This window comes from Stenella coeruleoalba, assembly GCF_951394435.1.
Source record: "Stenella coeruleoalba genome assembly, chromosome: 3".
Lineage (NCBI taxonomy): Eukaryota > Metazoa > Chordata > Mammalia > Artiodactyla > Delphinidae > Stenella > Stenella coeruleoalba.
Window position 1 is genome coordinate 105027384 of NC_137148.1, and position 17021 is coordinate 105044404.

Consider the following 17021-nt stretch of genomic DNA (forward strand, 5'->3'; position numbering starts at 1 on the left):
ACGGGCCTAGCCGCTCCGCGGCATGTGGGATCTTCCCGAACCGGGGCACAAACCCGTGTCCCCTGCATTGGCAGGCGGACCCTCAACCACTGCGCCACCAGGGAAGCCCTGGAACACTTTTGAGAGTAAAATGTGGGTGCTTTTAATAATTATGCTGAGAATATGGCAGTAAATTGGGAGTGTCCTGGGCAAATCAAGAGGTTGAGTCACTCTGTTTAAAACTAAACTAAATTTTCTGTCGTTGAAAACAAACAAAGAAGCATATAAAAACTTTATTTGGAAATTACAACTCAGACTCACCTAAATAAAAATCTTTTTGGTTTAAAACAGTCATTGTCAGGTGAATATTTAGGCAATTTAAAAGTCAAAGAATATATAGAGACTATTACCTCTAACACTTATCTAGAGAATACTGTGATTTAAGCACTGTTCTAAGCACTTCACACATATTCAGTTATTCAATCCACAAATAAAAAAACTATGAGGTAAGGGGCTTCCCTGGTGGTGCAGTGGTTAAGAATCTGCCTGCCAATACAGGAGACACGGGTTCGATCCCTGGTCTGGGAAGATCCCACATGCCGCAGAGTAACTAAGCCCGTGTGCCACAACTACTGAGCCTGCGCTCTAGAGCGCGCGAGCCACAACTACTGAGCCCACATGCCACAGCTACTGAAGCCCAGGCACCTAGAGCCCCTGCTCCGCAACAAGAGAAGCCACCGCAATAAGAAGCCCACACACCACAACGAAGGGTAGCCCCTGCACGCCACAACTAGAGAAAGCCGGCACGCAGCAACGAAGACCTACACAGCCAAAAAACAATAAATTAGAAAAAAACCAAAAACCAAGAAACAACAAAACTATGAGGTAAGTATTAGTATAATTCTCATTCTATAGGTGAAAAAATCAAGACACAGTGAGTTTAAGTGACATGCCCAAGGCTAGCTGTTGACCTAGCAGGTGTAGAGTCAGGATTCAAATCCAGGGCATGTGGTACCAATATCTGTGTCCCAATCTACACTACATTGCCTCTCAGACTCTCGGTCATGGCTTGCTTTCCTCCTAAAGTTGAATTCCAGATAAACAATGAATAATTTCTTAGTACAGGTATGTCCCATGCAGTGTTTGGGACAACCATCCTCCTCCTTCCTAGGTGCCAAAGGAACTTACATCTCCTCTTTGCAGGAGTTGGATGTGGGTATGAGCCCCTGATCTCTATGCATGAGCCGGTACCCTTGACACATCTGCTGATGTGTCCTTCCTGATTGTATAACTCACTGACTGTTCTCTCAGCAGAGCCCATGGTCTCTCAAACAGATTCAGCCCTGCCTCTAATCCCAGTTATGCTGCAGATGCTCAGAGCCTCAGCCTGGTCTCCTCTCCACCTGGAGATAAACACATCAATATTCATATGAATAGTACAAACTTTATGGACTGTTTTAAGACTATTTAAGAATAGATCTATTAACTACAAATTGAGCTGAAAAAAGCCTCAAGTGGGAAGTAATTTCATTTGCCTCTGGTTTTGAGCAATAAAAGCAAAATTCCACTATAGCACTGTAGCTCAGAAATGAACTCTATTATGTGTTAGAGACTTCCTGTACAAAAAAATTTGATGAGTTCTGCTAGCTAAAACCAAAAAACCTAAGTAGGTCTGTCATTAAGCTATAATCTTCCATTGACTCCCCTCAATGCCCTCCGTCTAAGAACGTATCTTCTTACCCCACCACCCCAAAAGCAGGCAAGAATCTGGGGTATAGCTGAAGAATTCTGGGTTCTAATTCCAGGCCTACACACAATTCTCAGACCCTTAATTTTCTTATTTCTTATATTGGAATAATAATAGTACCTGCCACACAAAGTTGTTTTGAAGTTTAAATGAGACATGATGAGTAAAACAATTTATAAATGCAGTTCAAGGTTAACTTCAAAACCTATTTTATAATCCTGCTTATTTGGTTGACTCCTGTTTCTCATGACCCATGTAAGTGGGTAGAACAGTGTTCTTCACAAAAAAAGACGCGTCCACCTGGAACTTGTGAATAGGAAGAAATCTAGACCCTTATTTAGAAATAGGGTCTAGATCCTCAAGGATCTTGAGATGAGATTATTGTGGATTTAGGGTGGGCCCTAAATGCAGTGAAAGGCATGTTTATAAAAGAAAGGCAGAGGGAGATTTGAGACACAGAGACACAGGAGAGGAGGCCATGTGGACATAAAGGCAGAAATTGGAGTCAGGCTGGCACAAGCCAAAGAACATCTGGCTCCCCTGAAGCTAGAAGAGGCAAGGAAGAATGCTGTCCTAGAGCCTTCAGAGAGGCCCTGCTGGCCCTTGAGTTTGGACTTCTGGTCTCTAGAACTGTGTGAGAATAAATTTCTTTTGCTTTTTTTTTTTTTTTTTTTTTGCGGTACGCGGGCCTCTCACTGTTGTGGCCTCTCCTGTTGCGGAGCACAGGCTCCGGACGCGCAGGCCCAGCGGCCATGGCTCACGGGCACAGCCGCTCCGCAGCATGTGGGATCTTCCTGGACCGGGGCACGAACCCGTGTCCCCTGCATCGGCAGGTGGACTCTCAACCAATGTGCCACCAGGGAAGCCCAATTTCTGTTGCTTTTAGCCAACCAGTTGTGGTAATTTTTTTTGGCAGTCTTAGGAAACTAATACAGCTACATCCAATCGATCAGTAAATCATGACAGCTTAACCTTCAAAATATGTCCACACCATGTACCCGCTCTGCCCTCATCCCATTAGTTCCTCTAAGGCACCATCATCTCATTATGATCACTCTGCTTTAGTCTTTGCACCTGCCTACAGTCCACACAGCAATCAGAATATGATTGAAAACTGAAGTCAAGTCTTGTCTCTCCTCTGGTCAATACCTTCCACCTGCTTCTCATTTCTCTCAATATAACCCGAAGGCCTTAAGATGGCCTACAAGGCTGGCTACGATTTGGCCCAGCTATCTCTCTGACCTCATTTCTTACCACCCTCTCAGTCCCGATTTCCTTCTTGTTCTGCAAGTTTGCCAGTCACCCTCCCTCAGAGCCTTTGCATGCTCTTCCTTCTGTTCAGAGAACCACAGGGCTGCTTCCTTATGATCTGTACTCAAATCGCACCTCCTCAGAGAAGGCTTGCACATCTGTCTTATCCAAAGTGGCCTACCCCAATTAGTGTCAATAATAATCACCCTATTGACTTTCCTCAAAGTGCCCATCACAAACAGTACTTAGTTGTTTTATTTTCCTGCTCATAGCCTGCCTCTCCTGTGAGAAGATCTGCCTCTCAGTGTAAGGATCTTGTCTGTCTTGTTCATTGCTACATTTCCAGTACTGATGCTCAGCACATTGCAGCCACTAATAAATATTTGTTGAATGAATGAAGAAAGGAACAGTTCTTATAGCTATTAAGGGTGTAGACCAAAGAGGATAGAGATGCTAACTATTTTCAACACCAAACCAAACAGCACTTTCTGGCGAGTAACCTAGACAGCCATCTACACACATTCTCAGTGGGTGGGATAAGAGTCACTGCCAAAGGGAACAACCCACTGCAGCTGCAAGTCATTTTGTCTGAAATTAGGGCATAGTTAAATAGTATTAACGTTTCAGTGAGGTATTGGAATTTTTAAATGCTTTCAGCTGTCAAGTCCGGGATATTATATTAATGCTAAATCTACAAATGAGTTCCTGAAGGAATTTGGGAACAATAAAAACAAGTTTTTCATGTGTTTACCTCTCAGTTTAAAAAGTGCTTTCGTATGTCTTATTTTAACTCTGTTACCTGCTTGATTAGAGATGGCAAACAATATTATTCCTATCTTACAGATGGAATATTGAGACTTAGGAAGAATAAGTGACCTATACAAGGTCCCATGACTGCTCAAGTAGCATTAGGGCACTCCTGGACCTAAACAGGACTTCTGATTGCAAATTCTTTATATTCCTCCATTGCACTCTATTCATTGATTTATTTAGTGTACATTATTGAGCACCGACTTTCAGGAACTGTTTTAAGTGCAGCACGTAAGGTTAAGAAAGTGGATAATCTTTGGTTTTCCATTAAAAAAAAAGAATGTGTAATACATGAACTTTGGGGGGGAAATCAGTATGGTAGCTGCCACCGTGCTCTCTCTCTTTCTTGATGCAACCGCTATTATTTGGAAATCTTTGAAAATACATAGGATAAGTCTCCTGTTTCCGGAGCAAGGTCCTTCCTGGAGGCGGGGACTGGACTGGACGACCCGGGCTGGTTCATCGTCATCCCCGCGGGCGGCCACGGCACAGAGTAAGTGAGCTACACCCGGTAACAAGGGTTCCATTCTCGCGTACGGAGGTTGCGGCGTGGAAAGTTGGGCAGCTCTGCTGCAGAATGCTCCTAGAGCTGGGCAGCACCCACCCCTGCGGGCAGGCGGATCTTTGGCCCCAAGTACTCCAGCAGGTTAAATTTGCGGCCGCGGGTCAGGGCTCCGGGCGAGCGAGACGGGGCGTGGCGCGGGGCGGGGCGGCGCGCGGCCGACGTGGCAGCGCAGGGAAGTGCACCTACGGTGGCCATCTTGGAGGCGGGGGCGTGCGCGGCGAGCGGTTTCCTGCATCTTGCTCGTCTTCTCGTAGTCGTAGTCCTACAGCTCAGCCTCCGTAGTCCCCGCTTTTCACTGCCACGCAGACACTCTCTCCGGCCCGCAGGTGAGCGTCAGCCTGGCAGTAACGCGGGTGCATGCGGGCGGCCGGACGGGACGCGGGCTCCCAAACCGGTGCCCAGGGGCGCCGTGGTGCGAGGTGGGCGGGCCGGCAGGCGCCCCGAGAGCGAGGGTAGTTTGGGAGTTACGCCGTCGTGCAGTCCGGGCGCGGGCCGTGGGTGCATGCAGGGTTCAGGGTGCGCTTCGAGAGGCAAGCTGTTCCCGCCGCGGCTTACACGGTGGGTGCGGCCCGGGGGTCTTATCCGGCACTTTGCTCCAGTTCCGGGACCGGCGCCCCGGGTTGTTTGGCTCCACCTTCCACCGCGCTGGCCGGAGGGGAGATAAGGAGGCAGGAGCCCATTGACCTTAGCTCGGCCCGGCGCGGCCTGGAGACGTGGCAGAGCTTGGGGAGAGGCCGCTACCGCCTGGGAGACTCCTAGGTCAGCAAACGGGGACGGGCAATGGGATGTAGCTTCCTTTCCCGTGGGTTCCCCCATCGGTGCCTAGCGCCGCTCCAGAGGGCTTTTGGACTGTGCTGTCTCTTTGTTCGTTCCTGGGAACTGCTTCGGGCAAGTTTGCCGGATAGCCTGTTCTGTAGATTGGCAGAATTTGTCCAATCCAAGAGAGTTTTTGTCATTCCAAGTAGTTATTTTAAGAGACAACATGTAGATTTCTGCGAACGTGACGCATTTTGGCATTCCAGTCTTTTCCCTGTACAGCTGCTATTTTGTCAGTGAACGTTTATGGAAGTTATTTTGGGATAAGAAGTGGGAATGCAGAGACAAAACTCAGACCTTCCTGTAGCAGTGCTCACTAAAGGGTAGTAGAGGTTATCTTTTGAACCGGTAATCAACAATAATAATCGCTTTTAACAAGCTTTTACATTTATCAAACCTTTTCTTGTATCTTTATAAGTAACCACCTACTTTTTTTAACTGAAGAACCAAGACACAAGCAAATTGGAAGATCAGGGTCGGTCCAGAGACTGAGGACTCAATTTTCCAAGCCATTTCCATCACTTTTTTTCCCATCACTTTTTGTTTAATGCTGATACATTAATATCCTTTTTGTGTCGAGAATGAGCACTAGAACCTTTACCAACTCTGACATTTTGCTGTTACTTTTATCACAAGAGCTTTTCTTTAGTAAAAGGTATGTTTATGCATCCAAAATTTACCCAATATTGTCATTAAGCCAATTCTCAAATAGTGTGGCTTTTAAAGACAGAAAGAAATTGACCAATTATTCCATTTTATGGGTTGTATTCATTGTACAGGTTCTTTTGCAAATGCATTAATTAATATTTATCTTTAAATATGATTTCTACTAATTACTGTGAGAATTGGTAGCATCTGTAGGAGGAAGATGAATAACCAGTAGAAAAATGAGATGAAGAAAAGAGGTAGCTTTATCAGGGGGTGATAAAGTCCCCAGAAGGCCATTCTGTCCCTTTGTCTGTATGTATTGAATGAAAGGATTTTGCTTCTCTGGATACGTGTTTTCTACTTACTGCCATAGATCTTTCCTCTACATTCACAACAGAACTTTTTGAAAGTGTTGTACACATTTGCTTCACCTCACACCTCAGTCCAGCTGAAATTGGCTTCTATCCCCACTCCTCCTATGGAAACGGCTCTCACTAGGTTTCATCTCCAGTTTGGCAAATCTATTGACTTTTTCATATATCATCCTATTTGTCTTTTCTGTAGCATTTGACACTGTTGCCCATTCCTACCTTGAAACACTCTTCTCTGGCTTTTGGACACCACAGCCTCCTGGTTTTCTTCCTATCTTTCTGGTCTTTCATTCTTCTCTGCAGGCTGTTTTTTTCCTCCTGGGCTCTTCCTCAAGGGTTCGTTGGGCCATCTTTTTTCTCCTGGTCTTCTCATAGAATCTCTTTTCAGCACATGGCTTTAGAGACTATCAGTAAACTGATGAAGCCCGCATTTATGTGGTTGCTGAGCTGCAGACCAAGTCACCGGTACTTGGACGTTTCAAGGAGCTTGAACTTAGCAGGTCCAGTATTAAATACTGCATAATCCCTCCTCTCCCAGGATGTCAGACATACACCTTGACCTCCTCCAGTGATCCCTGTCTCACTGAATGGCACCACCATCTCTCCAGTTGTGCAAGTCATGCCTCTCCCCCTCCTGGACCCCATATCCAGTCAGTCACTGAGTGTTAACCACCTAAACATTGCTTGAGTCTATCCACTCTCTCCATCTCCACTATCATCACCTTAGTCTGGGGCCAGATAACTCTTTCTTGTGGAGGCATCCTGTGCATTGTAGGATTTTTAGCAGTATCCCCAGCCTTTACCTACTAGATACCAGTAATACCCCCTAGTTCTGACAACCAAATATGTCTCCAGACATTGCCAAATGACCCTTGGGGGGAGAGGGGCAGAATGACCCTCCTCCACTCCCCATTTGAGAATCACTAACCTAGGACGTTATTTGAACTACTTCTGTATCCTTCTTAATGGTCTCTCTGCATCTACTCTGACTGCCCTAAGGCACAAACTGCATACTGTGGTCAGAGGAATTTTTGCAAAACCCAAATATGAATGGCCAAAAGCTGGAATCAGCCTAAATGTCCTTCAACAAATAAATGGATAAGCAAACAGTGGTACAACTATAAAATGGAATACTCTTCAGCAATAAAGAACCAACCATTGATATATCCAACAATTTGGATGGATCTTAAGAGCATTCTGTGGAGTGAAAAAAGCCAATCTCAGAAAGTTGTGTGCTGTATGATTCTATTTACATAACATTCATGAAATGAGAAAATGGTAGAGAACAGTCGGTTGCCAGAGCTTATCGTTGATGAGAGGGTGTGACCAAGGAGCAGCATGTGGGAGTTTCGTTGGGGTGATGGAACAGTTCTGTGTCCTGATTGTGGTGGTAGCTACATGAGTCAGTGCATATGATGAAACTTCATAGAACTACACACACACACACACACACACACACACACACACACACACACACGAATGTAAAAACAGGTGAAATCCAAATAAGGTCTGTAGTTCAGTTACTCGCATTGTGCCAGTGTTAATTTCCTGGGTTTTATCACCGTAGTCTAGTTATGTAGGATGCCATCATGGGCAGAAACTGGGTTTAAGGTACTCATGAAGTCTGCTCTATTTTGGCATCTTCTTGTGAATCTGAAATTTCTTTAAAAAAGTGAAAAGACCCAATGTGTCATTCCCAGTTTGAATGCCCCACAGTGAGTTTCTGTTCTTAAAAGACCCAGCTCTTTAATTTGGCTTAGACGTGTCAGCGCAGTCTGAGTTCTTCTCCATGTCTCCGGTCCTCATTATTCCTTTCTGCTGCATGCGTTTTCTTGAATGTGTCAGTGTCCCTCAACCTTCCAGGGCCTTTATACCTTCTCTGTATTCACTTTTTCTGGCATGTGCCCTCTTTAGCTCCTTTCCCTTGCCTAATTAAATTCTGATCGTCCCTCAGATCTCAGCTTATATGTGACTTCCTTGGGGAACCCTTTTCTGTCCACAAGTCAAAACCGTATTCCCAGCGAGCAGAGTTGTTCTTGCTCTCAGAGCACATCATTCAGGCTATAGTTCATTGTTATGTTGCTGTCATTGTTTGACTGTCTCCCGGACCGGACTTTAAGTATCCCGTTTGTTTTGCTTACACTGTATTTCCAGAGGCATCAGTACAGTGCTTGGCAAGTGGTTGACCGTTACTGAATATTTGTTAAATGAGTAAAAACTTCAAAAACTTAATTTGGTAGGTTTAGAAGTTTTGATTTTATACTTGAGGCAGGCTTGAAAATTTGTAATTTTTAAGGTAGTTTTCCCACATTTTGTAACCCATTTTTGACTGTTAGGACAAAATGCTATCTAGTGGCATTTTTGCTACAGTTAAAATTTCTAAAACCCAAGACATATCATTTAGCCATTATGGGGCACATTTTAGAGTGTAGACTAAGAAAACCTGGGAATCGAACACAGTAAAAAATTTTTTTTTACTGTTAACAGGAGTAGCCCTCATACACTGCTTAATGAGAGAGGAAGTGTTTCAAGAATACTTTAAATAACTTATTTTTATTTTAAAAGTAATAGTGACTGGAATCTAGATATAAATCTACCATGCATCCATGTGGCAGAAATTAAATTAGTAATTTACTATTTGAAATATATTGGGTAATTAATTACTTAGTTAACGTAAAATTATTTCTCAGTAATGGAGTAGGTGTGTGAAAATGTCTCAGATTGTTTGCACGCTAAATATTCTCACAGACTATTAGGAATTTTGACAAACCCTTCACCTGGAGATAAGTGGCATTATAAACAGTAAAGACAGACATCTGTCTGTTGATTATTTTAAAAAACTATTCTCTAACTATACAAGGTTTAAAAATATACTTTTTATTACTGTGTAATATTTATTACATTTTAATATTTTTACAGTTTTACCGTAATTGAAGAAAAATGATGGAAGAGAGTGGAATAGAGACAACACCACCTGGGACTCCTCCACCAGGTTCAACAGGACTGGCTGTTGCTGCCACAGCGGCACAGCCATCTCCCCCCCCAGCCCCTTTAGGTACATGCAGTTGTCTAGCATCAGTATGTTTTGAGGTTAGTCAAGATACTGTTATCTTTTCTCAGAGTCATTTAAAAAAAGCATAAAGGCATACCTCAGAGATACTGTGAGTTCAGTTCCAGACCAGTACAATAAAGTGAATATTGCAATAAAGTGAGTCACATGAATTTTTTTGTTTCCCAGTGCATATAAAAACTATGGTTACACCATACTGTAGTCTGTTAAGTGTGCAATATATTATGTCAAAGAATGTACGTACCTTAAGTAAAAACTTTGCTAAAGTATTGCTTAAAAATGCTGATCATCATCTGAGCTTTTAGCGAGTTGTCATCTTTTTGCATTAGTAACATCAAAGATCGCAGATCACCATAACAAATATAATAATAATGAAAAAGTTTGAAATGTGAGCGTTACTAAAATGTCACACAGAGACACGAAGAACAAATGCTGTTGGGAAAAATGGTGCCGATAGACTTGCTTCACACAAGGGTTGCCACAACCCTTCAATTTGTAAAGTGGAGCAAAATAAAATGAGATGTGCCTGTATATTAAAAATTCTGTAATCTTTGCCAGGACGAAGGGAGATAGCCTTTTTTAATTTAAGCCCAAAGACAGAAAACATATATGTTTTGCTTTATCCTAACTTTCGTTTTTTATGTTCATACTGACTAGAAATCTTCTTTGTTATGACAGAGATATCCTAAAAAGTATGTGTTAGCTTTGTCTAATGTTCTGTGACTTTGTGGTGATTAACCTTCTGACCAAAGTTTGAGCCTTAAATTGTGAGGTTTTATGCTCATATCAGCAGGGATGAAAAACGGCTTTATTTTATTAAAAGCACATCAAAACAAACAAAAACACAAAGGTCTGCAATACCATAACTTAATTTTACATATCTGCTGCTTTTACTGATGGGAGTTGAAAGTCATTTGCACTCAGTCATAGTCATATATTTCACATCACACATTTAAAAATAACTCTTGGGATAGGGTCTGTTAAATTTTAAAATTTTCCAAGAAGACAGTAATGAGACACTTTGAAAACTAAGTGAAAAACATTTCACTGACGCACTTTTTCCTGCCCTCCTTTTTCTAGCTGCGGCCAGCGCTTTCTCTTCTCCAAGCGTGTCCTCTGTGCAGCCCCCGCCGCCACACACTTTCTCCACCCCTCAGCAGTCCCTGCCTCCTGTGAGGCCTTCGCCACCCTTGCCCTTTGTGCCTCCTTCACCGGTTCCTTCTGGTCCTCCACTCATTACCTCTTTACCACCTCATGTTTCTCCACCAACTGCTGCTGCCTTCAGTAACCCTCCTTTATCCCACTTCCCACCTTCCACTTCTGCCCCAAACACTCTCTTATCTGCCCCCGCTTCGGGTCCTCCCACATCAGGATTCTCTGTCGGCTCAGCCTATGACATTACACGAGGACATGCAGGAAGAGCTCCCCAGACACCCCTGATGCCGTCTTTTTCTGCACCTCCGGTGACAGGTAATTCTCTCTCTCACTGATACTTTGAAACAAGTGGTTATGGTGAATGTTTTATTTTTTTTTAAAACAGCTTTATTAAGGTATAATTCACATACAATTCAACCCTTTCATGTGTACAGATTAATAGTTGTTACTGTTTTTATCGAGTTGTGCAGCCATCACCAAAATCAATTTTAGAACCTTTTAATCAACCCCAAAGAAACCCCATACCTATTAGCTGTCACTCCCTACTTCCTCCCAATCCTCATGGCCCTCAGAACCACTAATCTACTTTCTGTTTCTATGAATTTGCTTATTTTGAACAGTTCATATAAATGGACTCATAATATGTGTCTTTTGTGACTTAGTGTAATATTTTCAAGATTCATCCATGTTGTAGCATGTGTCAGAACTTCCCTTTTAAGACTGAATAATATTCCATTGTATGGATATACCACGTTGTGTTTATGCATTTCATCAGTTGATAAACTGTTGGGTTGTTTGCACTTTTTGCCTATTGTGAATACTGATTCTGTGAACCTTTGTGTGCAGGGTTTTATGTGAACATGTTTTCATTTCTCTTGGGTTTATACCTAGGTGCAGAATTGCTGACTTTTTTTTTCCTGGAGGGTTTTTTTTTTTAACTGAAGTATAGTTGCTTTATAACATTGTGTTAGTTTCAGGTGTACAGCATAGTTATTCAGTTATACATATATCTATATTCTTTTTCAGATTCTCTTCCATTATAGGTTATTACAAGATATTGTGTAGAGTTCCATGTGCTATACAGTAGGTCCTTGTTGTTTATCTGTTTTATATATAGTAGTGTGTATCTGTTAATCCCAAACTCCTAATTTACCCACCTCCTGCTCCTTTGATAACCATAAGGTTTTTTTGTATGTCTGTGAGTCTATTTCTGTTTTGTAAATAAGTTCATTTGCACCGTTTTTTAGATTCCACATATAAGTGATACCATATGATACTTGTCTTTGTCTGACTTACTTCACTTAGTATGATAATCTCTAGGTACATCCATGTTGCTGCAAATGGCAGTATTTCATTCTTTTTTATGGCTGAGTGACGTTCCATTGTATATGTGTGTGTGTATATATATATATATATATATCTCCATTCATTTGTCGATGGACATTCAGGTTGCTTCCATGTCTTGGCTGTTTTAAATAGTGCTGTGCTGTGAACACTGGGGTGCATGTCAGAATTGCTGACTTTTGAACAACTACCAGACTATTTTCCAAAGCAGCTGCACCGTTTTACTTTCTCACCAGCAGTGTATGAGGGGTCCTGTTACTGTGCATGAATGTTTCATTCCCTTTTCCTTGATCTCCAGAGCTTCCTGTTTTCATTTAAATTATTAAAATAAAGCTGATGTTACTTAATATATGATTTTTATATGATATAAAACTTAGTACATGATTAGTATGTGGAATGTCAGACAGAATTCGAAACTTTTGTCCTAACATTTTGTGCAGTTATAGAGAAACATCAAGGTGAAGTCTGAGAGTTTTTTTAAAAGTTTTACTTAAAAAATTATTAGGACTGAATGGTCCAGGGAGTAGTTTTATTTAGCCAGGTAAAAGTTCAAAAACAAATAAGTGTATGTGCCATGAGTTGGTGGAATTGGACTATTTTATTTTCTAGGTCAGTTACACCTACTTTTTCGACTTCCCAGGAATGGTTATTGGAAATCAATATCAAAACTTCATCCTGTCATATTCTGCCTATTGTTTCTCATTTTAGGAAAAGAAACAATTTTGTTGTGATTTTATAATCCAACTTGGCTTGTCTACCTTAACAAATAAAAATTTTTCGAGAGTACAAGTATGACACCCATGTGTATGTGATTTTTTTTTGAGTTAAAATAGGCTATGTGGATATGTTTACTAATTTTTACATGCTTTTTGTATGATGGGCTTGAGTGCTCGTATCAGCTATTTTTATGCTTTAAAGAGATTCGGACTGTAGCTGTCTGCATCCAAGTGCTCATAGGGCAAACACGAAGTACTTTTGGATGTATATTTTCTGTCCATTTTCAGGGCACTTGGTGTAAGCTTATGAAGAGGGAAAGAAATTTCTTCTTTGGAATTTTGTATATTTTATAAAGGTTTAGGTGATTCTTTGAGCTCATATCTCAGTGTTGAAATGCCTGAGTATATAGTTACATTATTAAAGCTGTTTTGAACTACTCATCTCATATGTTGTATCTTCTTTTTATAGGAAATAGTTTATGGAATAAATTACATATATTAACATTTTTGCCATTAACTAGGTATTCTGCCAACTCCCATTACTCAGCAAGCTGGTTTGACGTCTCTGGCACAGGGAACTGGAACCGCATCAGCCATAACTTTTCCAGAGCAGCAAGAAGATCCTAGAATTGGTAGAGGGCAGGATGAAGCATCTGCTGGTGGACTCTGGGGTTTTATTAAGGTAAGGGGTGTTTACTTTAAAAATCACGTTTAATTTTTTAATTATAAAACTAACAGATATTCATTAGAGAGAATTTTGAAAATACAAAGAGGTGTAAGGAAAAATTAAAATACCTTTTATTCTTATTACACTTTTTCTATAGTTCCTCTGTCTTTTGGATGCACATATCTATGTAAATGTATCTCTTTTTTAGTGAAAAGCAAACTGGAGTAGTGACACGTGGACACAATTTTGTGTCTTTTGTTTGTCTACCTAGCGTGTATCATGAACATCTTCCCAGCTATAATTCTTCAGGCTACTTTGCCCAACATGTCATTGCATTTATTTCCCATGTTATATTTCACTTACCTGTTATTGGCATTTTCTAATTGTAATTCTTATTAATTAAATTATGATGAGCACTCTTGTATGCCAATCTTTATGTGCATCTCTGTTTTATCAGAGTTAATTCTTGGTAAATGTCAGTGTGGACATTTAAAAAATTACTGATACATATTGCTCTCCAGGAAGGTTATACCAAGATACACTGTCATAACATCATACATTTGCCAGCAGTGATTTTATTAATTGAAGTGTAGTATTTTCTAATTTGATAGGCAAAAAATAATACCTTGTTTAAATTTGCATTTCTTTGTTACTCAATTTGAACTTTATTTAATGTGATTTTTGGCCATTTGTATTTTTATTTCATGAAGTCTATATTCATGTTCTTTGCTCAGTTTTGAATTGGGATGATTTTCTTTTTTAATGAATTGATAAGAACTCTTAATGTAAGAAGAATATTTTATTATATGCTATCATATGTTGCAGTAGCCTCCATTTTTATCTTACATTTCAACTTTATTATGCTTTATTGACACAAAGCCTTCTAAATTTTGGGGAGTCACTTCTATCAATTTTTTTTCCAATTTTTTTAAATGTTAAAAATCACATTTACCTACTATATTATATGATGTTTTTTTATGATTTCTTCTAATTTTCTTGTGGTTTCATTTTTTTTACTTACCAAGTTGATATAGCTGATACTTACTTTACTATATTATATGAGGTAGAAATCAAACTTAATTTTTTTCCAACCACTTAATCGACTGTTCCAAAATCATATCCCAGTGATTTGATATGTTACCTTTACCTTAGTTACTAAATTGTGTGTTAACCTCAGTTTCTGCACTCTGTATTTTATTTCACTGCTTTGCCTGTCCTTGCAACAGTACCACACTATTTTAATTATTGTAACTGTTTGTTTATTACACTAATATTTATTGAAAGCCTACTCTGCTGAGGTGGGGATGAAGAGTATTCATAGATGAGTCAGATAGAAAAGTCAGTTCTGAGTCTCTGCATTCATAAAGGCAGATCAGCATTTGGTTGTGTAAGTTTGCTGTTTTCAAAATTTTTCTTTGCTGGTCTTTTCTATTTATTTTTCTTAATGAATTTTAGAATCGCTTTGTCAAGTTCCCCTCAATATTCTGAGCGTTTGGCTGCAATTTAATTACATGTTAAACATATTTTTAAATTGGTAGCTGGTTAAACTGATTTACAGTGTTTGAGTTTTAAAGTATCAGAAAGATGGCATTTTTCTAAGCTTGCTTCTTTATATCACTTTGTGCTTTTTAAGGGTCTTCTTTATGTAGAGACTGTCACTTCTTTTCCTCGTTAAGAGCATGTGTCAGCATGTCAGTTACCAGTTGTAATACTCAGTTCAACCCTACAGATCTTGTAAATAATTCTTCTAATATTCAGCATAAGATGGGTGGACAGTCTTAAATATCAGTGTTATGAACTCATCTGTTTTTCTGAATCTCCTTAGTTTAGTAGTAGGTTGGGACAGGTGGAATCATGGCCTGTTAGCCAGATGCCATCTCTAAGTCTCTTTGACTGTGGAAGAAGCATAGATGGAAGGAAATACTCAGATCTGGTTCCTTCTGTCTAATAGTGTGGTTTTAGGAATTCAGAGGACTAGGTCTGGCTTTATTAAAAGGGAGAATTTGGGAACAAAACAAATAGGAAGTAGGAAAAAAGAAACTTTCATAGAACAGAGTATTATATATTAAGGTAATAAGTAACTCTGGGAAATAAAGATAAGAAAAGAAATGTTTTTACTGTTTTTATTTTTATATTAGGGAACAAAATATGAGTCTTCAGAGACATCCAATTGCAGTCTTTATTTGGGACCTTGATGGACAAGTTTTGCCTAGTCTTTTATATAGATAAATAAATAGTAATGAAATGAAATAAAAATATAGGTATACATAGAAATGAAATAAACATATATACATACACACATACATATATATACAGTAAACATACTTCCCAGGCCAGTGTTGCTCGAAGTGGGGTCAGTAGATTGCTGTCAATCTATGATGAGATGAGAAGAGAAATTGAGAGGAAGCATTTTGAAATTTCATAGCAATTTGACATTGCCATAACCTTAGTGTTCTTATATTTTACAAAAGTATAGGTCTGCAATGCATTGGAAACTTAAAAAAAATTTTTTTTTTCCTCACCATCCGGTAATCATGGTGTTCTTTGCTTAGAATGAGTATTTACATGTGAATTTGTTCTGTGCAGGGTGTGGCTGGGAACCCTATGGTGAAATCTGTGCTTGATAAAACAAAACATTCAGTAGAAAGTATGATTACAACGCTGGACCCTGGCATGGCTCCATATATCAGTATGTACATAAAATAGAGCAGCATCTGCCATATAAAGTATGTGCTCATGTCAGCCACTGGGTGTAATCCCACAGGTCTTGTAATTAGTGAAAATCCTCCTATATTCTTACATTGATTGTCAGTCTTGGTTTTGATACTTTTAATTCATCTTTTTCTTAGTCACCACTAAATAAATTTTGAAAACTTCCCAGAATGAACTTTGGAGGAGTAAAAATGATTTGAATTATTAGTATACTTACTGATTTTAATTATGAATATGGTTAGTGTTGCTTTATAAGAATTTTACCATTCACTGTTGACATTTGAAGTGTTGCTTTGTTCATATTTGGTTTTGACATTTCTCCAGTTATCTATCTTAATTAAATGTGTTCATGTGTAACTCAGGAATAAAATTTTTATAGGCTGTTAATCTATTTACTAATAATATGTCATTACTAGATTTGTTGGGAAAGCTACTTTATTGAATCCTCATTACCAATAATCCTCCAGACGGTTAACTGGAGGATTAATTTTTTATGTACATATCCAGTAAGTGAAATAACATAATCTTTTAGCAGGATTTGTGACCAATTATTAGTAATTCTGTTGAAGATAACAATTTAGTGGCCAAAGCTATGCACCAGGTACTTGAACAGAGATTTTTCAGCAGCAATAAAAAGTCAGTAGCTTTCATAAGTCTTGAGTCTGTTGGTAATTGTCTAGTAAATGTCAAAGGGCAAGACCTAATAATGATAAGCACCATTTATTAAATGCTTGATCTGCCAGATACTAATTCCCGTAAGAGCTCTGCAAGCTAGGTGTTATTTTTCTCAAGTTTTAGATGAGGAACTTGTGTTCAGAGAGCTTTATTATTATCCTAGGTTACACAACGTGGTGGAGCTAACACTTAGCTTCTTTGCTTCCCTTTAAGTGGAAAATTGAATCAAAGAATTAACTCAGCTGAATTGTTCTCTGTGTTTGTAATTGCCAGGGTTTAGAAATTGGACCCTACCATATATACTGATTTCATATATTCATAATAATCAAGTTTGACATAATTAGTGCAGTATATATTTTCTTCTCTTCACAAGCTCTTATTTTTAGTGAGAAAAAGAAAGGAATTAGTATTTTTGGAGCTCTTGTTGTTTTAATGGGTACTGTGTTAGATGGTGAAATCAATTACCTTACTTAATCCTTAGAGCAAGCCCTGTGA

At 39.6% G+C, this 17021-nt stretch overlaps 1 protein-coding gene across 2 annotated transcripts in view; it reads left to right on the forward strand.

Annotated features, from left to right (window-relative positions):
* Positions 1 to 4555: 4555 nt before the first annotated feature.
* Positions 4556 to 17021, forward strand: part of PRRC1 (proline rich coiled-coil 1) — a 43655-nt gene continuing 31189 nt past the window's right edge. The window contains exons 1-6 of one of the 2 annotated variants that reach the window (XM_079916979.1): positions 4562 to 4678; positions 4952 to 5111; positions 9107 to 9242; positions 10338 to 10727; positions 12994 to 13154; positions 15726 to 15828. In XM_079916979.1, the coding sequence (XP_079773105.1) occupies positions 9128 to 9242; positions 10338 to 10727; positions 12994 to 13154; positions 15726 to 15828 (769 nt within the window). In that variant the 5' untranslated portion in view covers positions 4562 to 4678; positions 4952 to 5111; positions 9107 to 9127. Of the gene's footprint in view, positions 4679 to 4951; positions 5112 to 9106; positions 9243 to 10337; positions 10728 to 12993; positions 13155 to 15725; positions 15829 to 17021 lie in introns of both variants that reach the window. The other variant, XM_079916978.1, reaches the window with a different exon arrangement.